This window comes from Salvelinus namaycush, chromosome 3, assembly GCF_016432855.1.
Source record: "Salvelinus namaycush isolate Seneca chromosome 3, SaNama_1.0, whole genome shotgun sequence".
In the NCBI taxonomy this organism is placed as follows: Eukaryota; Metazoa; Chordata; class Actinopteri; order Salmoniformes; family Salmonidae; genus Salvelinus; species Salvelinus namaycush.
The window spans coordinates 12,700,007-12,726,938 of record NC_052309.1 but is presented as its reverse complement, the minus strand read 5'-3'; the positions used below and the strand labels follow the sequence as shown (position 1 = coordinate 12,726,938).

General features: G+C 44.4%; 2 protein-coding genes across 2 annotated transcripts in view; both read right to left on the bottom strand.

The window, feature by feature from the left end:
• Nucleotides 1-15,039, bottom strand: part of LOC120044798 (CAP-Gly domain-containing linker protein 1-like) — a 28,206-nt gene extending 13,167 nt beyond the window's left edge. Inside the window, exons 1-10 of the mRNA XM_038989471.1 lie at nt 14,948-15,039; nt 12,306-12,331; nt 12,123-12,259; nt 11,837-12,034; nt 8,468-8,572; nt 7,419-7,580; nt 4,665-4,760; nt 3,841-3,898; nt 3,671-3,789; nt 2,511-2,585 (exon numbers count right to left, since the gene is read on the bottom strand). Coding sequence (XP_038845399.1) covers nt 2,511-2,585; nt 3,671-3,789; nt 3,841-3,898; nt 4,665-4,760; nt 7,419-7,580; nt 8,468-8,572; nt 11,837-12,034; nt 12,123-12,259; nt 12,306-12,331; nt 14,948-15,039 — 1,068 coding nt within the window. The remainder of the gene's footprint in view (nt 1-2,510; nt 2,586-3,670; nt 3,790-3,840; nt 3,899-4,664; nt 4,761-7,418; nt 7,581-8,467; nt 8,573-11,836; nt 12,035-12,122; nt 12,260-12,305; nt 12,332-14,947) is intronic.
• A 10,032-nt stretch (nt 15,040-25,071) lies between these two features.
• Nucleotides 25,072-26,877, bottom strand: LOC120044960 (hydroxycarboxylic acid receptor 2-like). Its single transcript, XM_038989726.1, has one exon. It carries the CDS (start codon nt 26,324-26,326, stop codon nt 25,316-25,318), a length of 1,011 nt encoding a protein of 336 aa, XP_038845654.1. The 5' UTR covers nt 26,327-26,877; the 3' UTR covers nt 25,072-25,315.
• Between the last annotated feature and the right edge of the window lie 55 nt (nt 26,878-26,932).

Here is a 26,932-nt window from a genome sequence, read left to right as displayed (position 1 = left end):
TTATATATAAATTTGCTAAAATTATGGGGTCTTGTGTTGTAGATTGATGAGGAGAAAAAACAATTTAATCCATATTAGAATAAGGCTGTAACATCACAAAATGTGGAAAAAGTCAAGGGGTCTGAATACTTTCAGAATGTACTGTATTTACCTATTTTACCCCGGCACATCGACTCACTAATGATACCCTGTGTACAGATGTAGAATCTTTAAAAAAAGAAAAATATTACGCCTTTTTCTCCCCAATTTCGTGGTATCCAATCAGTAGTTACAGTCTTGTCTCATCGCTGCAACTCCTGTACGGACTCGGGAGGCGAAGGTCGAGAGCCGTGCGTCCCCCGAAACACAACCCAACCAAGCCGCACTGCTTCTTGACACAATGCCCACTTGAAATTAGGGAGAGGTACTAATGGTTCATTACTAGATTAGGACAGTAGAACAGAAGGAATGGCTCAGTTCAGATCTAACTGGAAACTACACCCACAGTCACTCATAAAGAAATTCACTCCCCAGATTAAGAGTGTGTGTATTCCCCTCTAATCTGTTTCCCTGCAGTCATCAGACTGACCATCTGGAGCCCACAGGCACAGCTAGCATGGCTGGGTCACTATGTCCAGATAGAGGGGGTGAGGAGATTTTATTTTTATTTAACTAGGCAAGTCAGTTAAGAACAAATTCTTATTTACAATGACAGCCTAGGAACAGTGAGTTAACTGCCTTCTTGTCTCATCTCATCGAGAGAGCGAGAGCGAGCGAGAGTGAGAGAGATAGATAGATGTCTACTGTTTGCTGATGATCTGGTGCTTCTGTCACCAACCAAGGAGGGCCTACAGCAGCACCTAGATATTCTGCACAGATTCTGCCAGACCTGGACTCTGACAGTAAATCTCAGTACGACAACAATAATGGTGTTCCAAAAAAGGTCCAGTCGCCAGGACCATAAATACAAATTCCATCTAGACACCGTTGCCCTAGAGCACACAAAAAACTATACATACCTTGGCCTAAACATCAGCGCCACAGGTAACTTCCACAAAGCTGTGAACGATCTGAGAGACAAGGCAAGAAGGGCATTCTATGCAATCAAAAGGAACATAAAATTCAACATACCAATTAGGATCTGGCTAAAAATACTTGAATCAGTTATAGAACCCATTGCCCTTTATGGTTGTGAGGTCTGGGGTCCGCTTACCAACCAAGAATTCACAAAATGGGACAAACACCAAATTGAGACTCTGCATGCAGAATTCTGCAAAAATATCCTCCATGTACAACGTAGAACACCAAATAATGCATGCAGAGCAGAATTAGGCCGATACCCGCTAATGATCAAAATCCAAAAAAGAGCCGTTAAATTCTACAACCACCTAAAAGGAAGCGATTCCCAAACCTTCCATAACAAAGCCATCACCTACAGAGAGATTAACCTGGAGAAGAGTCCCCTAAGCAAGCTGGTCCTGGGGCTCTGTTCGCAAACACAAACAGACCACACAGAACCCCAGGACAGCAACACAATTAGACCCAACCAAATCATGAGAAAATAAAATGATAATTACTTGACACATTGGAAAGAATTAACAAAAAAACAGAGCAAACTAGAATGCTATTTGGCCCTAAACAGAGAGTACACAGTGGCAAAAAACCTGACCACTGTGACTGACCCAAACTTAAAGAAAGCTTTCTACAGACTCAGCGAGCATAGCCTTGCTATTGAGAAAGGCCGCCATAGGCAGACAGGGCTCTCAAGAGAAGACAGCCTATATGCACACTGCCCACAAAATGAGGTGGAAACTGCGCTGCACTTCCTAACCTCCTGCCCAATGTATGACCATATTAGAGACACATATTTCCCTCAGATTACACAGATCCACAAAGAATTAAAAAACAAACCCGAATTTGATAAACTCCCATATCTACTGGGTGAAATACCACAGTGTACCATCACCGCAGCAAGATTTGTGAAATGTTGCCACAAGAAAAGGTCAACCAGTGAAGAACAAACACCATTGTAAATACAACCCATATTCATGCTTATTTATTTTCCCTTTGGTACTTTAACCATTTGTACATCGTTACAACACTGTATATATACATAATATGACATTTGTAATGTCTTTATTCTTTTGAAACTTCTGTATGTGTAATGTTTACTGTTAATTTTTATTGTTTATTTCACTTTTGTATATTATCTACCTCACTTGCTTTGGCAATGTTAACATATGTTTACCATGCCAATAAAGGCCCTTGAATTGAATTGATAGATAGATGCCTAGGAGTATCACACACACACACACACACACACACACACACACACACACACACACAGACAGACAGACAGACAGACAGACAGACAGACAGACAGACAGACAGACAGACAGACAGACAGACAGACAGACAGACAGACAGACAGACATGAAGTTCACATAAGCACACATATGAATGCATTAAAGCCTGCTTTACATCAGAGATATGACAAACTGACTTTTCATTGCAGCTACCCCCATCCTCACCTGAGCCTCTAGCGCTGTCTTCTCATTGGTCAGCTGCTCCAGTGAGTGAGCGGTCCTCTCTGATGACTCAGCAGCCTGGGGGAGGGGACATGTTTAGTAAACATATAATTTATTTTGATCTATAACTAACTTTTGTTTAAAACTATCGATCTTTACTACAAACCGACCATTGGTGCAAGTCCCATTAATAATACATAATGCTTACTCTAAAGCTATAAAACCAATGAATCATTCTACTTCTACAAGATGTCCAAATCCACAAGAACAGCCTCTTAATGTCACGACTTTCGCTGAAGTCGGTCCCTCTCCTTGTTCGGGCGGCGTTCGGCGGTCGACGTCACCGGCCTTCTAGCCATCGCCGATCCACTTTTCATTTTCCATTTTTTGTCTTTGTCTTACACACCTGGTTTCAATTCCCCAATCACTTGCTCATTATTTAACCCTCTGTTCTCCCATGTTTGTTTGTGAGTAATTGTTTATTGTATTGCGGTCCGTATTTGTGTCCTTGTATTTATACGATGTGTATTATTATATTTGAGTAAAATGGCTTTCATTACTCATATCTGCTGTCCTGCGCCTGACTCATCTCCCCAGCTACACACAGACGCATTACACTTAAAAGTTAATTGAAACTTAATTGTTAAAAGTTCATTTGAAATAATACATCTTTAATCATGAACTATGGTGGAACATTAAGTATTTAGTTATATAAACATTACATAAAGTAGACGCCTGCCTGCATATTAAAGAGACATGGAAAAGGTTAGTCACTTGTGTGTGTGTGCCTGTGTGTATGTGTTTGTGTTAGTCATGTATTCATTTTGACATTGTTCAGCTAGCCTGCAGCCATAGCTTCAGCCTCAGAGATCCAGCTTCAGCCTCAGAGATCTAGCTTCAGCCTCAGAGATCTAGCTCAGCTTCGGTGGGTCTGGATGAACATTATATGACCTTGTGCGTCACAGCTGCTGTTTTCAAGCATACATCATGCTACAAACATTACATACACACCTTTCCACCTGCACACATACAGGCACACACACAACCGACAGAAAGACAATTGTTTTCCTACAACACACGCACGCAGGCACGCACGCAGACACACACACAGACACACACACGCAGGCACGCACGCACGTAGATGCACAGACACACACACACACCTGCGTCAGTCTATCCTGGAGCTCTTTCTCTTTGCCTTGGTTCTCTTCTCTCTGTGCCTCCCTCTCTTTTTCCGTCTGCTCTCCTCTCTTCTCCAGCTCTGCAACAAAAGTCGGAGAGACTCTTCATGATGAATCTTTACCAGTGCCTCTCTTAGTGCCGCTTTGCTTACCTTGCATGGTTCGTGCCGTCCTCTTGTTCTTTTCCTCTGCTACGTCCAGTTTCTGTCTCTGAAATGGCAAACAAACAAACAAACAAAGAACAACAAACGGCACTCTTCAGTAGGTCCTATGATTGAGTGTAGTCCGGCCGAGGGGTGCAAAGGTGAACGGCAAGGCACTGGAGTGATGAACTACCCTTGCTGTCTCTGCCTGGCCGGCACCCCTCTCTCTCCACTGGGATTCTCTGCCGCTGACCCTATTATGGGGGCTGAGTCACTGGCTGCTCGCGCTCTCCCATGTCGTCCCTAGGAGGGGTGCATCAAGTCATGCCAGGATTTTTTCGCTATACTCGACTTGAGTGGGTTGAGTCCCTGACGTGATCTTCCTGTCCTGTTTTGCGCCCCCTCAGGCTTGTGCGGTTTGGGAGAGCTATGTGGGCTATACTCTGCATTGTCTCAGGGTAGTAAGTTAGTTGTCTGTTGATATCTCTTTGGTGGTGTGGGGGCTGTGCTTTGTAAAAAGGGCTCTATAAATACATTTGATTGATTGATTGATTGACTAAAGAGCAATAACATTCTTTCTCCATGAGCTATACAGGGAAGGCTAACAACTTTTATCATCATGACCGTGTGTGTGTGTGTGTGTGTGTGTACACGTGTGTGTGTGTGTGTGTGTGTGTGTGTGTGTGTGTGTGTGTGTGTGTGTGTGTGTGTGTGTGTGTGTGTGTGTGTGTGTGTGTGTACACGTGTGTGTGTGTACACGTGCGTGTGTGACACGTGTGTGTGTGTGTGTGTGTGTACACGTGTGTGTGTACACGTGTGTGTGGGTGTCTCACCAGGCTGGTTAGCTGCTGTTCCAGGGAGCTCTTGTCCTCTTCTACAGAGCATAGCTGTTTCTGCCTGCTGTCCAGATTCACATTCAGTTCACTTATCTGGAGGGAAGACAGACAGGAGACATAGTAATGTCCAAAGGGAGGCAAAACCAGAAAAAACAGATGATTGTAAATGCAAAGACCATGGGAATGACCGTGCTGGAACAAAAGCCTACACACACAGGGTGGAACAAAAGCTGTGCGCACACAGCAGACCAGGACTGGCAGCCTGACCATATTAAACAGACATCGGCTTCGGAACATATACTGAACAAAAATATAAATGCAACATGCAACAATTTCAATGCTTTTACTGAGTTACAGTTCATATAAGGAAATCAATCAATTGAAATCAATTAATTAGGCCCTAATCTATGGATTTCACATGACTGGGCAGGGGTGCAGCCATGGGTGGGCCTGGGAGGGCATTGGGGCGCAGCCAATCAGAATTAGTTTTTCCCCACAAAAGGGCTTTATTACAGACAGAAACACTCCTCTGTTTCATCAGCTGTCCAGGTGGCTTGTCTCAGACGATCCCTCAGGTGAAGAAGCCAGATGTGGCGGTCCTGGGCTGGCATGGTTACACGTGGTCTGCGTTTGTGAGGCCGGTTGGACATACTACCAAATTCTCAAAACTTTTCTTTCAGCTCATGAAACATGGGACCAACACTTTACATGTTGTGTTTTATATTTTTGTTCAGTATATATTTGTGTACCTCCATTTAGTATGAATGTTACCTTAAGTTACAAATGGAATAATGGTCTGGTTACTTATGACAGAAACAAAAGAAGGGAGGTTGGTCGGGGAGGATGGGTGGGAGGAAAAGTGGTCTAAGAGCAAGACGTATAATACTATACAGTGCATTCGGAAGTATTCAGCCCCCACATTTTCAGACCCATTTTCCCCATTTTGTTACATTACAGCCTTATTCTAAAATGTATTAAATAAAAAAAATCCTCATCAATCTACAGACAATACCCCATAATGACAAAGTGAAAACTGTTTTTTTTTTTTTTTGTGCAAATGTATGAAAAATAAAAAACAGAAATACCTTATTTACGTAAGTATTCAGACCCTGAGATATGAGACTCGAAATTGAGCTTTGGTGCATCCTGTTTCCATTGATCATGTTTCTACAACTTGACTTGAGTACACCTGTGGTAAATTAAATTGATTGGACATGATTTGGAAAGGCACACACCTGTCTATATAAAGGTCCCACAGTTGACAGTGCATTTCAGGGCAAAAACCAAACCATGAGGTTGAAGGAATTGTCTGAAGAGCTCCGGAGCAGGATTGTGTCAAGGCACAGATCTGGAGAAGGGTAACAAAACATTTCTGCAGAATTTAAGGTCCCCAAGAACACAGTGGGGTCCATCATTCTTACATGGAAGAAGTTGAGAACCAACAAGACCCTTCCTACAGCTGGCTACCCAGCCAAACTGAGCAATCGGGGGAGAATGGCCTTGGTCAGGGAGGTGACCAAGAACCCGCTAGTCACTCAGAGAGCTCGAGTTGCTCTGTGGAGATGGGAGAAACTTCCAGAAGGAGAACCATCTCTGCTGCACTCCACCAATCAGGCCTTTATGGTAGAGTGGCCAGACGGAAGCCAATCCTCAGTATAATACACATGACAGCCCGCTTAGAGTTTGCCAAAAGGAAAATAAAGACTCTCAGACCATGAGAAACAAGATTCTCTGGTCTGATGAAATCAAGATTGAACTCTTTGGCCTGAATGCCAAGTGTCATGTCTGGATGAAAACTGGCACCAACTGGCACCATCCCTACGGTGACGCATGGTGGTGGCAGCATCATGCTGTGGGGATGTTTTTCAGCGGCAGGGACTGGGAGACTAGTCAGGATCGAGGGAAAGATGAACGGAGCAAAGTACTGAGAGATCCTTGATGAAAACCTGCTCCAGAGCACTCAGGACCTCAGACAAGTCTCTGAATGTCTTGAGTGGCCCAGCCATAGCCCGGAATTGAACCCGATCAAACATCTCTGGAGAGACCTGAAAATAGCTGTGCAGCGACACTCCCCATCCAACCTGACAGAGCTTGAGAGGATCTGCAGAGAAGAATGGGAGAAACTCCGCAAATGCAGGTGTGCCAAGCTTGTAGCGTCATACCCAAGAAGACTCAAGGCTGTAATCGCTGCCAAAGGTGCTTCAACAAAGTACTGAGTAAAGTGTCTGAATACTTATAAAAATGTGATATCAGTATTTTTATGTTTATAAATTTGCAAAAAAAATTAAAAAACAGTTTTGTTTTGTCATTGTGGGGTATTTTGTTTTGTCATTGTGTGTAGATTGATGAGAGATTTAAAAAAAAAATCCTTTTAGAATAGGGCTGTAACGTAACAAAATGTGGAAAAAGTTAAGGGGTCTGAATACTTTCCGAATGCACCGTACGTTTCCAAATGCACTCCAAGATGTATGATACATTACATAATCTAATTTCTATGATTTGTACAACCAGACAAGATGTATGATACATTACGTCATCTAATTCGTATGATATTGTACGACCAATACTCCGTTCATAACGTAACGTAACACAACATATCATACTAAATAGAGGGACACAAATTTATGTCCCAAATTCTACAAATTTCCCTGAGGCCAGGTTTGGATTTGAGTTGCCCATCCCTGTTAGAGGAGTAGGAGCTAAGGGGTTATTAAGGGGATGTTTTTTGACCATGACTATGAGATCCCCCACCTTCTTCTCCTGGGACTGGGCCCGGGCCTTGAGGTTGCTGAGCGCCTCTGGTGACAGCGACACAGCGCCCCCTGTCTGCTGGGAGGAGCGTAGTCTCATCTGGAGCTCCGCTACCTCGCTCTCCAGCTCCATGATCCTGGACCGCTCAGACACTGTGGCCACCTGAGGAGAGAGAGAAGGGGGAGGTAGAATAAGAGGGGGGAATGAGAGGGCAGAGAGTAGAGAGAGCCAGCCCTCGCCCATCCAGCTTTTTTGAGATAGGGCAACAATATATTTGAAAAGAAATCCAATATAATTTATGCCCTATATGAAGAACAGTATCAAGGCAGGGTAAGAATGTGCAGATAAGACTAAGGTACAAGTCGCAGCAGCATGAGAACAGCTTTTTGTTCCAGAGAGTTTGGGGCATCCAGAAGAAACATTGTGGAATGCTGTGGCAATTTGAGTATTTCCTCCTGAGACAAGAGTCCTTTTGATTACATTTCTTCAACATTCTGTCTTTAAGACGTCTAAATGAAGAACTAGATAGAAAACAATTTCAGTAAAATGTGCTCTGCTCACAAGGAGGTACTTTCTTCCATTTTCCCTATATAATATTGTATACAAAATGATTGACGCATTTGTCTCCCCGTTTTTTATCTATTGTACACCTATATTAGTTGACATGGATTAAAAAAACTAGATGTATTAATGTTTTTCCATATATGTCTACTGTGTAATATTTATTGTGATCTTAATGTACTATATGTATTTAACTGACCGGATGTACATGCCTCTAGAGGTATTTCAGTAGGTGTGTTTCACAGTGGTGTATGACCTGACGAAGAGCCAACTCGGATGGAAACGTTGTCTTTATTGTGCGTCTGATTAAATCACCATGGGAGCCTACCAGAGCTGCAAACATTCCTTTTTTCTTTGCCAGATGGCTGTGAAACTACATTGATCCGCAACATACACCCCAACCCTACTGTGTCTAGAATGTAAGATCCAGGAATATCCAGAAGTAGTACCCAATGATGTTGTATATCTTATGTCTATGATGGCATTACCCTAGTGTCCTCTAAATCCCTCTGCAGGTTGTCAGCTTTGGTCTTTTCAAACAGAAGGCTCTGCTCAAGCTCCTTAATATGGGCATGCTCCAGTTTGGTCTGCGTCTGTTAGTCAGAGAGAAGAGGAGGAAGAGGAGAACACACCAACACCAGCGTCACATGCCAGCACCATGCCACACACAAGGATAGGACAGAAAACAATGATGTCATAGTAGAGACCAGGAAGTAGGAAGTGCATATGAGAGCCAAAGGTTTTATTTCAATGGGTTCTATTTTATTTCAAATGTTATATTCCAAAGATTCTATTAGGACAAATCCTCAATGAGCAGACCCATATATAGAGGCATATAGAGCAGACCCATATATAGAGGCATATAGAGCAGACCCATATATAGAGGAATATAGAACAGACCCATATATAGAGGAATATAGAACAGACCCATATATAGAGGCATATAGAGCAGACCCATATATAGAGGAATATAGAACAGACCCATATATAGAGGAATATAGAACAGACCCATATATAGAGGCATATAGAGCAGACCCATATATAGAGGCAAATAGAGCAGACCCATATATAGAGGCATATAGAGCAGACCCATATATAGAGGCATATAGAGCAGACCCATATATAGAGGAATATAGCGCAGACCCATATATAGAGGAATATGGAATATAGAACAGACCCATATATAGAGGCATATAGAGCAGACCCATATATAGAGGATTATAGAGCAGACCCATATATAGAGGCATATAGAGCAGACCCATATATAGAGGCATATAGAACAGACCCATATATAGAGCCATATAGAGCAGACCAATATATAGAGGCAAATAGAGCAGACCCATATATAGAGGCAAATAGAGCAGACCCATATATAGAGGAATATAGAGCAGACCCATATATAGAGGAATATAGAACAGACCCATATATAGAGGCATATAGAGCAGACCCATATATAGAGGAATATAGAACAGACCCATATATAGAGGCATATAGAGCAGACCCATATATAGAGGAATATAGAGCAGACCCATATATAGAGGCATATAGAGCAGACCCATATATAGAGGCATATAGAGAATATGGTGCCATTTGAGAAACAGCCTAAATCTTCTAAAAGGACTCTAGCCCTCTAAAGTGAACCTCTATGAGACTGAGCCGCACACTAACCACCTCTGTTTGGGTCTTTGGTTTATTGAGTCCCAGATGTACAGAGTTCTGCTAACTATCCTCCATGTTGGAACCAACAGCTACATAAAGACAACATTCTTATCATTCTAAGCATTTGTCTTGTAACTTTTCATTAATTGCGTTTGCCAAACTGTGTCTAGTGTATCTATGGATCTGCTTAGATCTATTTTCAGGACAGCTCCATCTTGTGGATTCGGTTGTGTTCACTTTGGCTCCCAGTGCTCAAACCCTTTCTTGACAAGGTCTTACAATCAGTGACATCATCGCTCTATCCTTCTTGCTCTTCTGTAAGTGCCAAAGGGAGAGAGAGAGACACATGAAGGCTTTGTGACATCATCCTCTCCATGAGCGAGGAAGAGAGGGAGCGGAGGCGAGAGGGAGAGTTGAAAGAATGTGAAAAGAGAAGAGGCGTGGCAAGGAGAGAAAAGAGAGCTCTCAGGGAGGCGATGGATAGAAAAACAAAGAAAGAATAAGGAAAGAGTGGCGGAAGAACTGATAGAGGAACAAATAAAAGAACGAAAACAAGAAAATGTAATCATGAATGAGTGAATGGGAAATTAAAGAGATTAAGGGAATAGATGATGAGATAATAATTTAATTTAATGAATGTGTGAATAACCAAAATCCTTGAAAATAGCATTGGTTTCTTTATTATTCCAGCAGCAAAAGCCAAAATCAAGAGAAGAGTATTGTGAAAACCATTAAGTCATCACCATGCCAACATGTGCACTGAAGTGGGTAGTAGTGAATAATGGTTAAAAGATGTATATCCCCAAACTGCTGGAGCTACTGAATCAGAACTTCCAGAGGAGATGTATGAAGTGGGATAGTGAGGAGAGACTATTAAAACGATTTTCAGCTAACCAATTGGATGAGTGAGAGAGCTTCAGGTAACCAATCAGATGAGCAAGAGAGCTTCAGCTAACCAACCAAGATGATGAGAGCCGTGGTCAACTGGTGACCTATACTGTATTAAAACCCAGCCTTGTTCTCCGAGTGTAGGGTGTGTTATAGAACAAAACATGGAGTCATGACATAGTATGACGTGTAAGATAGACCAAATGAAATAGGTGATATGACAGAATGATGTATCAGTGTTTCATGAGGGGTTGAAATGAGAAAGGTGTAACAACATCCGCTCTCTGTGGTTTTCACTACGTTAAATAACATTATCTGGGTTCTGTTAGCTTAGCTAAAAAATGTAATCAGACTGTGTGTGTGTGTGTGTGTGTGTGTGTGTGTGTGTGTGTGTGTGTGTGTGTGTGTGTGTGTGTGTGTGTGTGTGTGTGTGTGTGTGTGTGTGTGTGTGTGTGTGTGTGTGTGTGTGTGTCAGAGTAGAGAGTACTGAATCATTTGTTTACCTCTAGGTCACCTTTAGTGATACAAGCCTCTTCCACAGTGAACTGCAGGTCTTCCACTTTCCTGTCAGACAGATAGAAAGAGTTATCCTATCCATCTCTCCTCCAACATCCCAGGCTCCAGCCCCTACCGTGCAAGACACACACCTCTCCTCCAGCATCCCAGGCTCCAGCCCCTACCGTGCAAGACACACACCTCTCCTCCAACATCCCAGGCTCCAGCCCCTACCGTGCAAGACACACACCTCTCCTCCAACATCCCAGGCTCCAGCCCCTACCGTGCAAGACACACACCTCTCCTCCAACATCCCAGGCTCCAGCCCCTACCGTGCAAGACACACACCTCTCCTCCAACATCCCAGGCTCCAGCCCCTACCGTGCAAGACACACACCTCTTCTCCTCCTCCAGTTGGCTGAGCAGCTCCACCTTGTCTCTGTCTGCTGTCTCCACCAGTTTACGCAGCTGGTCCAGCTTATCTTCCATCTCCATAGCATACTAGCATATATACACACACACACACACACACACACACACACACACACACACACACACACACACACACACACACACACACACACACACACACACACACACACACACACACACACACACACACACACACACACACACACAAGCGCTATATTAATGCATTTTGATAGTACAGTACAGTGTCATGACATTGAAAAGTGGACAGTGTACCGTAAGTAAGGTTTTCTATGGTCAACAACATAACGCCTGTGTGGGAGACGAATAGTCCAGGTGTGTATTGTATTTTTCTCTCTCTGTGTGTATTTGTTTTCTCCCCTCACCTGCTCCTGAACCTTCCTGAGCAGAGACAGTTCCTGCTGCACCTCTCCAGCATGGCTGGTTGCTTTGGCGACCTCCCCGCGTTCCATGTCCCTCTCGGCCAATAGCTGCTCGATGTGCTGCTGCTTCTCCTTCAGCGCTTCCTGTAGCGCTGTGGTGCCAGAGATCTTACGAGCATACCGTGACGAGGTCTCTGTCAACTGGGGGGGAATAGAGTGACGGACACATTCAGAGAGCACGGGAAAGAAAAAAAACAGACTTGCTCGTGTGCGTTTGTGTTTGTCTCACCAGGCCAGCGCGGCTGGGTTTCCCACTAACAGAGGAGGTGACAGAGCTCAGGGAGCTCATGGAGGAGGCACTGGGACTCCTCTTCATGGTGGAGCGTCTCCGAGAGGAAGCCTTGGCTTTAGCCTGGGTGCTGGGTGCTGGGGAAGCCGATACGAGTCACCTTATGGACTGGAGCAAACAGACCGTATCGCGGCAGGCACTGGAAATACCTGGAGACAAAAGAAAGGAATATCAGAGGACGTCAACAACACTGATTCTGTGTAGAGGGTCCCCACTCAAAAAGGAGTGTTTCAAAGTTATTTTATGCTATTTATTCAATTCAGAGGCAACAAGAGCCAAACAAATGTTGCATGTCAACAACAATGAACACTGACTGCAATTCTCATACCGCCCCAATAGATCCACAGATGACGCAATCTGTTCTGCACACCACACTGCCCTTTCCCACCTGGACAGAAGGAACACCTACTTAAGAATGCTGTGCATTGACTACAGCTCAGTGTTCAACACCATAGCGCCCTCCAAGCTCATCACTAAGCTAAGGACCCTGGGACTAAACCCCTCCCTCTGCAACTGGATCCTGGACTTCCTGACGGGCCGTCCCCAGGTGGTAAGGGTAGGCAACAACACATCTGCCACGCTGACCCTCAACACAGGGGCCCCTCAGGGGTGTGTGCTTAGTACCTTCCTGTACTCCCTGTTCACCCACGACTGCGTGGCCGCGCACGACTCCAATACCATCGTTAACTTTGCCAACGACGCGACAGTGGTAGGCCTGATCACCGACGACAGTAACACAGCCTACAGGGAGGAGGTCAGAGACCTGGCAGTGTGGTGGCAGGACAACAACCTCTCCTTCAACGTCAGCAAGACAAGGGAGCTGATAGTGGACTACAGGAAATGGAGGGCTGAGCCCCCCCCCCCCCTCATTAACATTGACGTGGCTGTAGTGGCGCGGGTCGAGAGCTTCACGTTCCTCGGTGTCCACATCAATAAGGTCCTATCATGGTCCAAACACACCAACACAGTCGTGAAGAGGGCTCGAAAATGCCTCTTCCCCCTCATGGGGTTGAAAATATTTGGCATGGGTCCTCAGATCCTCCAAATGTTCTACAGTTGCACCACTGAGAACATATTGACTGGCTGCATCACCGCTTGGTATGGCAACTGCTTGGCATCCGACGGCATGGCGTTACAGAGTGTAGTGTATACGGCCCAGTACATCACTGGGGCCAAGCTCCCTGCCATCCAGGACCCCTATACCAGGCGGTGTCAGAGGAAGTGTCACGCCCTGACCTTAGAGATCCTTTTTATGTCTCTATTTTGGTTTGGTCAGGGCGTGAGTTGGGGTGGGCATTCTATGTTTTGTGTTCTATGTTTTCTATTTCTGTGTGTTTGGCCGGGTGTGCTTCTCAATCAGAGGCAGCTGTCTATCGTTGTCTCTGATTGAGAACCATACTTAGGTATCCTTTTCCCACCTGTGTTTTGTGGGTAGTTGTTTTCTGTTTTGTGTTTCTGCACCTGACAGGACTGTTTCGTTTTCGTTCATTCTCTTGGTTATTTTGTTAAGTGTTCTGTTTAAATAAAAATAACATGAACACTTACCACGCTGCGCTTTGTTCCACACCTAATTCAACAGACGAACGTTACAGGAAGGCCCCAAAAATTGTCAAAGATTTCAGCCCCCCAAGTCACAGACTGTTATATCTGCTACCGCACGGCAAGCGGTACCAGTGCACCAAGTCTTGCACCAAAAGGCTCCTGAACAGCTTCTACACCCAAGCCATAAGACTGATGAACAGTTCATCACATGGCCACCCGGACTATTTGCATTGACCCCCTTTTTTTGGTTGCACTGGCTCTATACACTCACCGGACTCTACCCACACACTCACACATACTACACTGACACTCCAACACACACATACACACCACACACATACACTACATACTCTCACACACAAAAAATACACACACACATGCATATTGACGACAAACACACACAGACACTCACACATAGACACACTTTCACACTCTTCACGCTGTTGCTACTCTGTTTATTATCTATCCTGATTGCTTAGTCACTTTTACCCCTACAGTCTGTTAACAGTCTGTTACCTACTGTCACGCCCTGACAATAGTAAGCTGTTTATTCTCTGTGTTGCTTGGGGCGTGATAGTGACTTGGGTGGGTCATCTAGGTGAATTTGTATGTCTATGGTGGCCTGATATGGTTCAGAGGCAGCTGTTTATTGTTGTCTCTGATTGGGGATCATATTTAGGTAGCCATTTCCCCATGGTTATTCATGGGATCTTGTCTAGATTTAGTTGCCTGAGTGCACAACAGCAGCTTCACGTTTCGTTTTTGTGCTTGTTTGTTTTGTTTTGCTGAGTTTCGGTTTATAAAAAATATGTGGAACTCTACTCACGCTGCGCCTTGGTCTATTCATTACGACGAGCGTGACACCTACATGTACATATTACCTCAATCACCTTAACTACATCGTACTCCCAGCACATTGACTCAGTACCGGTACTCCTTCTATATAGCCTCGTTATTGTTATTTATTGTGTTACTATTTTCTATTATATTTTTTGCTAATCTTCTTACTTTTTAACTCTGCATAGTTGAGAAAGGGCTTGTGAGTAAGCATTTCACTGTAAAGTGTACACCTGTTGTATTCGGCGCATGTGACAAATAAAATGGGATTTGATGAATTTATTTTTTACTTGCATTACACCTGAATCATAAGAGAAGGACAGGTTTTTATTCAGTATCATTATTTTAAGGCTCTCTGTCTATACGTGTGTCATAATATATCTAACCTGGTTCCAGCCACGGCTCCATCATTCTTCCCAAAAGGTTCGTCCAGCTCCACTCCACACCACTCCGCCTTGGCAAACTCTGTCTCCCCCATGAACCTCACCACCCCTGCCTTAGTACCCCCCACCTTCTTGAGAGAGAAATAGAGGTGGGAGGGAGAAAGAGAGGTGGGTAGAGAAGGAGAAAGAGCTGTGAGTTAACACATCTGTGAGCCAGAAACACAAACATGAGCACACATACACTAACATAAACACACACAAACACACAGACAGACACACACTTACCAGCACGCGGTCTCCCAGTCTCAGTTCTCTTCTGGTCTTCCTGGCTGAGTCTGTCTCAGAGAGGTTGGACATTGACCCATTGCCGGTCACGGTTCTACTCAGCGGTGTCTTGGTGCTGTTACCAGTGGTAGTAGCAGCCCCAGCAGCAGCAGAGCTAGGGGACTTGGCCCCTGTCTCGCCAGGGTTATGCTGCCCACCATTGGCCTCCCTCTCCGGCATAGGTGTCTTGGTCAGCTTGGAGGGCCGTGTGAATATTCCTCTGCCATCCTCACACTGGAAATACTGGACACCTGCCACAGACCCATCGTTCTTCCCGATAGCCTCATCCAGGACGATGCCGACCCACTGGCCCGGGGAAAACTATGTATCCCCCAGGAAGTGGACATATCCTGGCTTGTTGCCGTTGACCCACACCTTCTCCCCCACCCGGTAGTCCACTGCTCCATCCTGGGTGGGAGACTTCTCAGGGGGCACAGGCTTGGAAGCAGCTGGAAAAACAATCATCATCATCATCAGCAGCAGCAGCAGATACATGATGAGCCCTGCGGCTGATTCTTACCAGAGGAAGGGGAGGTGCGTGTTGGTAACCCAGTTGGCCTGCTTATCTTACTGGGGGGCTTGATTCCGCTGGGCTTGCCTGTGCTCATGGTCCCTTCTCAGTCCTGGAGGGGCTTAGGCTAGGGGATACTGGAGCGAAAGCTGGGGCTGGCCACTTGTAAGGATGGGGGGCTAGGAGCTACTGGAGCAGAAGCTGGGTCTGGCCTCTTGTAAGGATGGGGGGCTAGGAGCTACTGGAGCAGAAGCTGGGGCTGGCCTCTTGTAAGGATGAGGGGCTAGGAGCTACTGGAGCAGAAGCTGGGGCTGGCCTCTTGTAAGGATGGGGGGCTAGGAGCTACTGCAGCAGAAGCTGGGGCTGGCCTCTTGTAAGGATGGGGGGCTAGGAGCTACTGGAGCAGAAGCTGGGGCTGGCCTCTTGTAAGGATGGGGGGCTAGGAGCTACTGGAGCAGAAGCTGGGGCTGGCCTCTTGTAAGGATGGGGGGCTAGGAGCTACTGGAGCAGAAGCTGGGGCTGGCCTCTTGTAAGGATGGGGGGCTAGGAGCTACTGGAGCAGAAGCTGGGGCTGGCCTCTTGTAAGGATGGGGGGCTAGGAGCTACTGGAGCAGAAGCTGGGGCTGGCCTCTTGTAAGGATGGGGGGCTAGGAGCTACTGGAGCAGAAGCTGGGGCTGGCCTCTTGTAAGGATGGGGGGCTAGGCCTTCCTTCCCCACCACCCACCTCACTCTGCCCCACCTTGAGGCCCAGGCCTGGGAGACACAAGACACAGGATAGGTCTACATAGATTTCATTTGGATTTCGTTTTCACAAAAATAACATGCAATTCATTATGAAGCTCATTATTGAATAATGATAATATGCACAGTGACAGTGTCTGTGGTAGTATGATTATGTAATTACAATGTTTATAAATCAGGAATTAGTAGGGGACTAGAGAGAGAGCAGAGAGATACACAGACAGAGACAGAAAGACTGAGAGGGAGAGAGGGAGAAAGAGAGAGGGGGGGAAGAGATGAAGAGAGAAGGGGACAGAAAAGGAGAGATCCAAACACACAAGGTCAAACACACAATGGACAGGAAGTCAAGACATTTTAAACCGAATCAGCAGCATTTCACTTTTTTTTAATTTAACCTTTATTTAACTAGGCAAGTCAGTTAAGAACAAATTCTTATTTACAATGACGGCCTAGGAACCGTGGGTTAACTGCCTTGTTCAGGGGCAGAACAACAGATATTTACCTTGTCAGCTCGGGAATTCGATCTAGCAACCTTTCGGTTACTGGCCCAACGCTCTAACCACTAGGCTACCTACCGCCCCCACTTACAAGGTACACACACACAATCAGGAAAAAGCATCATTATAACTATATTGTACTTCTGGAATGGTGCTTGTTACTGAACAGGCCTGACTAGTGACTAAGATATCTGTCCAGAATGACATGACTAAACGGCCTTAAACAAAGCAGAGTAGACATCCTATATCTAAGGAGGCTCAGAGAGATGCTCCAGTCCCATCTCTCATCCAGTCAGGGTTTAGCTGGGAAACATTGGCCACTTGTTCTCTGTCTTCCCTATGGGGGGAAAGACACTATAGGAACTGTCTGAATCCTGGACGCAGCTCAACACTAGTTTGACCACAGTCAGGTCTATCATTGCTTCAATTAGGCCAATGGCTTGCATTTACAGCTGAAGTCAGAAGTTTACATACACCTTAACCAAATATATTTAAACTCAGTTTTTCACAATTCCTGACATTTAATCTGAGTTAAAATTCTCTGTCTTAGGTCAGGATCACCACTTTATTTTAGGAATGTGAAATGTCAGAATAATAGTAGAGAGAATGATTTATTTCAGCTTTGACATATTTCATCACATATTTGGTATTGGCAGCATTGCCTTTAAATTGTTTAACTTGGGTCAAATGTTTCGGGTAGCCTTCCACAAGCTTCCCACAATAAATTGGGTGAATTTTGGCCCATTCCTCCTGACAGAGCCGGTGTAACCGAGTCGGGTTTGTAGGCCTCCTTGCACACGCGCTTTTTCAGTTCTGCCCACAAATTTTCTATGGGATTGAGGTCAGGGCTTTGTGATGGCCACTCCAATACCTTGACTTTGTTGTGGCTTAAGCCATTTTGCCACAACTTTGGAAGTATGCTTGGGGTCCATTTGGAAGACCCATTGCGACCAAGCTTTAACTTCCTGACTGATGTCTTCAGATGTTGCTTCAATATATCCACATAATTGTCCTTCCTCATGATGCCATCTATTTTGTGAAGTGCACCAGTCCCTCCTGCAGCAAAGCACCCCCACAACATGATGCTGCCACCCCCGTGCTTCACGGTTGGGATGGTGTTCTTCAGCTTGCAAGCCTCTCCCTTTTTCCTCCAAACATAACAATGGTCATTATGGCCAAACAGTTCTATTTTTGTTTCATCAGACCAGAGGACATTTCTCCAAAAAGTACGATCTTTGTCCCCATGTGCAGTTGCAAACCGTAGTCTGGCTTTTTTATGGCGGTTTTGGATCAGTGGCTTCTTCCTTGCTGAGCGGCCTTTCAGGTTATGTCGATATAGGACTCGTTTTACTGTGGATATAGATACTTTTGTACGTGTTTTCTCCAGCACCTTCACAAGGTCCTTTGCTGTTGTTCTGAGATTGATTTGCACTTTTCGCACCAAAGTACGTTCATCTCTAGGAGACAGAACGTGTCTCCTTCCTGAGTGGTATGACGGCTGCGTGGTCCCATGGTGTTTATACTTGCGTACTATTGTTTGTACAGATGGAAATTGCTCCCAAAGATGAACCAGACTTGTGGAGGTCTTGGCTGATTTCTTTTGATTTTCCCATGATGTCAAGCAAAGAGGCACTGAGTTTGAAGGTAGGCCTTGAAACACATCTGCAGGTACACCTCCAATTGACTCAAATGATGATAATTAGCCTATCAGAAGCTTCTAAAGCCATGACATAATTTTCTGGAATTTTCCAAGCTGTTTAAAGTCACAGTCAACTTAGTGTATGTAAACTTCTGACCCACTGGAATTGTGATATAGTGAATTATAATTGAAATAATCTGTCTGTAAACAATTGTTGGAAAAATTACTTGTGTCATACACAAAGTAGATGTCCTAACCGACTTGCCAAAACTAAAGTTTGTTAACAAGAAATTTGTGGAGTGGTTGAAAAACAAGTTTTAATGACTACAACCTAAGTGTATGTAAACTTCCGACTTCAACTGTATATAGGCTAGTGCCCTTTAAATCGGCAATCAGCAGTAGAAACAATAACACAGCTTGTCCCCACCCATGTTTCGATAAAAGACTGAGGGGGCTGGAGAAATGTAACAGATCTCAAATTCAGACAGAACTATGGATGCAACGACTGTCAATATATTATATAATAACTATAGTTTTAACCATGTTTTGAGGCGATATAGTGTTTGTGTCACGTTCCTGACCTGTTTTCCTTTTTCTTGTATTTATTTAGTTGGTCAGGGCGTGAGTTGGGTGGGTTTGTCTATGTTTGATTTTCTATGTTGGGATGTTTGTGTTCGGCCGGGTATGATTCTCAATCAGAGACAGCTGTCAATCGTTGTCCCTGATTGAGAATCATACTTAGGCAGCCTGGGTTTCACGTGTGTTTTGTGGGTGTTTGTCTTCCGTGTAGTCGTTGTGCCACACGGGACTGTTTGTCGGTTTGATTTTCTATTTGTTATCTTGCTTCATATAGTGTTCAGTTCGATGCTAATAAATTATGGACACTAACCACTCCGCGTATTGGTCCGATCCTTCTCGCCTCTCCTCGTCCGAGGAGGAGGAATATGAAAGCCGTAACAGTTTGTTTAAATTCACCGGTAGACAGTGTCCTTCGCTCCCGCCTGCTGAACACCTGCTCTCACCGTCGTTAACAGAACTGCTCAAACAAATCCTTAAACACGAGACACATCCGCAAGAGCTCATCCATCCACATAAAGAGACTCACATGCAATTATTGAACTGGGAACATTTTCACGCTGTGAGATATTTTAGAACATGACGTCACAATCACAACACAATCAGAACGATTGGGAACTATTTCATGCAGGGAATATTTTTACATGACACCCTACAGCGGGGGTGAAGGACACTGTCTACCGCTCGCCCCCGCTATCACAGAAGGTGGGAGGCTAATGGGCGACATCATGTGATCGTTACTAGCTTGTTAGTGACAAGCTAGCATACGTGTCGCCCCCACCTCCCGCCTGCTGTGTAAACTGTGCCCAACAGGTGGGGGCAAAGGACACTGTCTACCGATCGACACCGTGTGTTAGCTTGAGCTAACTAGCTAGCTTGCTCCTCTGCTATGTACTGTACTAAACTCACGTCCTCTCACTGTCAACTGCGTTTATTTTCAGCAAACTTAACATGTGTAAATATTTGTATTAACATAACAAGATTCAACAACTGAGACATAAACTGAACAAGTTCCACAGACATGTGATGAACAGAAATGGAATAATGTGTCCCTGAACAAAAGGGGGGTCAAAATCAAAAGTAACAGTCAGCATCTGGTGTGGCCACCAGCTGCATTAAGTACTGCAGTGCATTTCCTCCTCCTCCCAGATGTGCCAGTTCTTGCTGTGAGATGTTACCCCACTCTTCCACCAAGGCACCTGCAAGTTCCCGGACATTTCTGGGGGGAATGGCCCTAGCCCTCACCCTCCGATCCAACAGGTCCCAGACGTGCTCAATGGGATTGAGATTCGGGCTCTTTGCTGGCAGAACACTGACATTCCTGTCTTGCAGAAAATCACGCACAGAACGAGCAGTACGGCTGGTGGCATTGTCATGCTGGAGGGTCATGTCAGGATGAGCCTGCAAGAAGGGTACCACATGAGGGAGGAGGATGTCTTCCCTGTAATGCACAGTGTTGAGATTGCCTGCAATGACAACAAGCTCAGTCCGATGATGCTGTAACACACCGCCCCAGACCATGACAGACCTGCGACTCGTCAGTGAAGAGCACTTTTTGCCAGTCCTGTCTGGTCCAGCGACAGTGCCCATAGGCGAGATTGTTGCCGGTGATGTCTGGTGAGGACCTGCCTTACAATAGGCCTACAAGCCCTCAGTCCAGCCTCTCTCAGCCTATTGCAGACAGTCTGAACACTGATGGAGGGATTGTGCGTTGCTGGTGTAACTCGGGCAGTTGTTGTTGCCATCCTGTACCTGTCCCCGCAGGTGTGATGTTCGGATGTACCGATCCTGTGCAGGTGTTGTTACATGTGGTCTACCACTGTGAGGACAATCAGCTGTCCGTCCTGTCTCCCTGTAGTGCTGCCTTAGGCGTCTCACAGTATGGACATTGCAATTTATTGCCCTTGCCACATCTGCAGTCCTCATGCGTCCTTGCAGCACGCATAAGGCACGTTCACGCAGATGAGCAGGCACCCTGGGCATCTTGATTTTGGTGTTTTTCCAGAGTCAGTAGAAAGGCCTCTTTATTCCTAAATTTTCATAACTGTGACCTTAATTGCCTACCGTCTGTAAGCTGTTAGTGTCCTAACGACCATTCCACAGGTGCATGTTCATTAATTGTTTATGGTTCATTGAACAAGCATGGGAAACAGTGTTTAAACCCTTTACAATCAAGATCTGTGAAGATATTTTGATTTTTACGAATTATCTTTGAAAGACAGGGTCCTGAAAAAGGGCGGTTTCTTTTTTTGCTGAGTTTACCTGGCTAAACTCCCTCCTGCCGAACATCTGCCCTCGCCGTTGTTAATAGAACTGCGGAAAAACAGTGCCTGACAGGCAGGGACGAAGGACACTGTCTACCGCTGTACGGCTAGCTAGCTACCGTTGTCGCCCCCGCCCTGTGTGGGGTTTATCTGCGGCTGGCATCCAACGTTATTGTGCATTAACGCCACCTAATGTACTGGAGCTCTCCCGTCCTAGCTTAAAAATCGACCAATAGAAGTATAAAGAGGGGTTTGTGTAGATGCTGGAATGTAGGAACGCCCGGAATTGCAGGCTGCAATTGCACGGTTCTCCCTGCATGGTGATGTAGACAGGGACGCTCCTCCCCCTCTGTGTTAGAACAAAACAATTCCAGTATGATGCTGTCAAATAGAGCTGTTATTGTCTCTGGCTGCTATTAACTCTCTGTATAACCACTCTCCAGATCGTAATACACGTATTATAACACATGAATATTGACACAACGCCAAGTTAACCGTTACTTTTAAGCTTATCTGCTGATAAGAAAAAGTAAGAAAATGTAGGCACTCACTACTGTAAGTCGCTCTGGATAAGAGCGTCTGCTAAATGACTAAAATGTAAAATGATGATCTTACCATAGCATAGGTGTGTCTAAGTAAAATAGATAGACAGTGGTTCAAGTAATGATTGAGGAATGGTTTGCTTTTGCTAGTCAAATATCTAGCTAGCTGACCAAAGCATCAGTTACAGTACAGCTTTACTGAGGATGGATACAAGTTGCCTTTGCTGACCTCAATTTAGTCAGTCTCTCCAAGCAGGTGCATCTCTCCTCATCCCAGTCAACACCCGCACTCATTGCAACTTTCCATAATGGCTATAAGTTATCTAGCTATATGGCTCTTGAGTGATGATATTGATAGATATTAGATAGGTTACTTTTAATAGTTTATGTTAGCTGGGTATTTACTACTAGCCACCAGCTGGTTAGAACATAGGAATGATGGCATATCCGGTTCTGAATGTGACTGACGCCTGCTTGGCTAGCTGACACACCTAGCGCGAGCTACAACCTTATTGAGCAATTTTGCTTTATTGAAAGTACGTTATATGCTCTCATCCACTTATGTATTGTATTAGAGAATAATCACTTGCGGAGATAACTAGCTAGCTAACCCGCTACGCACTTCTGCTTTGGACCAGTGGATTTAATTCCCGATGCCTTCGCTTCTTTCCCTCCCTGTCGGAATTTCAGTGGCTAGCTAGGCAGCTTTCCATTGCATAAAAAGAAAAACAATGGGGATATGCGTGTTATGTAAAAACATCTATTGCTTACCTGAAGCGTTGTCGATAAATCACTGTTTGTTTTGATCGAAACGATTAAGATAACCAGGTAGACGCTGCAGTACGCCCGACAATACCCAAACCCTGCGCCGCAAGTTTTCTTCAGCAGCCAGCCCTTCCCCCGACTGACGTCAGTCGGAAGCATCCTCGTCTGAACTTTCTCCCTCCATCCATCCATCCATCCACTGTGTTATTTCCACAGGCATAATAAACATAGCCCAAATATAATCAAAGGGTGTGTTAATTAAATGTAGAGTGATTGCTAAAATCATATTGTAAATATTATAAAACAACAAGCAATGAAATGTGCTTTTATGCAAACACTTAAATATTCCACATTATCTGTGATCTTTTTTACAACACTTATTCATGCATTGCTGAGCACTTATAAAAACCTAGACAGCCTCACAAAACACATTTGTATCACTTGGAAAGTCATTGTATTCGACAAGTAAGACTTTCATTGTAAATAATCCCTCTGGAAATATTTTGTGGAAATGACAATTCATTCACAAAGAATTTACTTTAATCATAAGCATATAAAAAAACAAATCAAAGACTAACTATTGTAAATATGAAATACTACATGAATGATTGCCGTGTTATACAGCATGCAAATTGTTAATTGTTCAAACCTATTTATTTGTACTTTCAGCTATCGAACATCAACATAACATTTGGTTGTTGGCTATATACAGCAACCAATATACAGCAACAAAAATGATTATCTTTAATGTTAAAATAGGCGTTTGCAGAGAAGAATGCCTATCTCCACCCTCCTTAGCTTCCTTCACGTCTGGTTCGAGATTCTTCACTGACCATGTTTACATGCACACCAATATCTCTTTATTATTCGGGATACTCAAGTATTCTGTTTTTGAGTTGATGCATGCCTGGGATATGCTGATATAAGATGGGATACTGTGACACGCAAACATTTTATCCCGTTTACTGTTGTTTTTGCGGTCTACACAGGCTCAGTTTCGCATATCATGGGGTGTTGTGTGATGATGTTTTCATCTGATTGTCAAACAAATCACTTCAAAATGTAGACTACCTGCGCAGTTCGAGCCACGATAATTACGTAATAATTTTGCCTATAATTAATTTACTATAATTTACTACTGGCTACTTTCACCCCTAATTTAGACACGTTTCTGCTTATCATTTTCGACATTTGGTAAGCCATACTATAATTCCCGACATTTGGTAGGACATTGTCAATAGTTTGATACATGCAGCTTCTCTTCTGTCATAACCTTTTGCCCCAGAAGACTAAATAAAGGAGTGCTAACCAGAATAATGTCTCACATCGATAGAATGAATGCATTAGTAATCTAGTTAACACCGGTAAAGTTGTCTGTCTGTTTCGTTTAGGGACTGGGGAGAAAACTCCTAAAAAGTGGTACGATCGGTCCTGTGCAAAATGTCCAAATGTCATCAGTTTGACCGTTTTTATGGAAATGATAAGCTGAGAAAAACTACAAAACATGTTTCTGATAAGACTTCAGTTCGTCTTGGCTGCATATTTTATTTTGTTGAAACACTATCTGCTTGCATAACAGTGTCAAAGATAACACATTACAAGCACATTAACATTTTCTCAAGAGATGCTGAAATAAATAAATCATATTTCTCACTTCTGTTCCCTAGACAAAATGTACATATAATATAATTATAATTTCACTGCAAGATATGCATATTTCTGCAGGAGTTAATATTATATTAGTCTACATGTGAGAGGTTACAGGCTTACAGTCCGTGTCCATATTTCAGATACTATTCCATTTAACCCATATACTTAAATTAGGAATATTATGTTTATTCATGTTTAAACGGATACTCATGACTGGGATATCAAAGGTGCATGTAAACAGCTTATCCCGAATAAGACCTTAATCGGGATATGAGCTACTGTCTGGAATACTGTGCGCATGTAAACGTGGTCACTGACAGATAACAATATTCCACTAGAACAGGAACATCAATTAGATTGAGCCGCAGGCAGATTTATTCTTGAGCATGGTCAGGGGGCCAGAACATAACTATAAATAAAACAATCATTTCAAACCTTGCTTACATTTACATATGATCATATATATATTGTATTTGTCTTTTATGTGTGGGAATTCTTTGGAACAGATATCCATAATTAAAATCACTTGATTTATTTTTGCTGGTGTTTTTACAATATTTTATGTCCAACAACAATAAAAAAATTAAATATATATATAGATTTGTTTTGCTCAGAAAACTTGGGGGGACAAATAAATTCACCTGTGGGCCACCAGTTGGGGAACCTTGCACTAGGAGTAGAAATAACCACAGTCAGATACTTCTGGGTCCATATTCACAAAGGGTCTCAACGTATGAGTGCTGATCTAGGATCAGTTTTGTATTTTAGACCACAATGAATAAGACTTACTCTGAGACACTTTGCGAGTACATGCCCAGGCCCAGATCCTGGATCAGTGGTTAGAAGTGACTAACTACCACTTCAGATCCTCCCTGATACTGTGTTCGGACTGCTGATCCCGGTCCCATTCACAGGCGAGGCTGACTGTTCCTCCTCCTCTTTCCTCCCCAGCAGTCTGTTGAACAGCTTTAGGAAGGTCCCGTTGAAGGCCGGGCTGGAAAAGTAGTATACGATGGGGTTCAGCACACTGTTGAAGTAGGTGAAACACACAGAGGTGTAGAATGCCAGATTGGCCTCTTGGAAATACCGGCATTCGTTGTACCAGGCCTTGAGGATCCACACAGCGATCCGAGACACCGTACTGGGGAAGAAGCAAATGATGAAGATGAGTGCCACGGCCATGACGAACTGCACCGCCCGCTTGATCTTCCCTCCGGTGTCAATCGTCTTGCTCTTCAGCTGCCAGGTTATGCAGATGGTGCAGAAGGTGACGATGGTGGTTGGCAGGAAGAACTGGATTACGTAGAAGGTGTTGTGCCACGTAGACAGCGGGCTGAAGCCCATGCAGATGTTGAAGCTCTCGCACTGCGTCCGGTTGTTGCGGTAGAAGAAGTGTTCATTGGCCAGCAGGTACCCGGTTGCAGCGATGATCAGGCCCCACAGGCCCAGAGACACCCACAGAGCATAGTTCAGGCCCATCCGGTTGATCTTGTTCATAGGGTGAACGATCTTGAAGTAACGGTCTACGGCCACCGCAGTAAGGAAGAAGATGCCAGCGGCACGGTTGGCCGCCAACAGGAACAGCATAAGCCGGCACAGGACATCACCATGAATCCAGTGTTTGCCACGTCTGTAGTAGTCGGCTCTGAAGGGCAGACAGAACAGGACGATGGAGTCAGCCACGGCAAGGTGTGCGAGGTAGACAGAGTTGGGCTTCCAGGTGTCCATGTGGAAGATAAACATCCACAAAGCCACAATGTTCCCCATCAGCCCAAACATGAACTCCAGCACTAGGATAGGAGGCAGGACCAGGTCCAGAATGGGAGATTCGAAGGCGCAGCAGTTGTCATCCATAGTAGTGAAGTTCGCCATGGGTCAAACGATACGCTACGGACTAGAGAGCGTCTGTGTGCAACTTTTCCCCCCTCTGAAGATTCAACCTGCAGATAGGGTGTACTACGCACCTCCTGGGATCAGGGATTTTATTGTTTGTGCTCATGCAAACGATCTTCCAGTGCCAACAACTTGGAGTGTGTTCTCTCTTGTGGGGTGCTATTTGTCCATAGGGAAATGGCTCTGCGTGTGTACACTAACAGCCCAGGGATTATGGCTTCATTATAAAACTATTATGCTGGTGGAAATATTATACTCATGGGTATATAAGGGACATCAAGGGTTCCCAGAAAACAATAAAGGTCACAAAACAGGGTCATGTTCAGTAGGCACGAAACGGAAAACACTCCGAATGATGATGTTTCAAAGTGAGCTACTCTCAGACCTTGACCCGTACCAATGTATTTTTTATCATTGTTTTAGGACAATGGATTATTTGAGAAGACTCATTAGACCATAGACTTACTGGTAAAATGCACGAGTGGATGACCCTGCCCCTTGCCCACAGAATGACCACAGATGTGTCGAAGATGTGTCTTATGAAATTAAATTACACAAAGGCAGGATGAACACAGTGCAGACAGT

Coding starts and splice junctions, on each gene's coding strand:
- LOC120044960 (XM_038989726.1), bottom strand. CDS start 26,326: ATGGCGAACTTCACTACTATGGATGACAACTGCTGCGCCTTCGAATCT.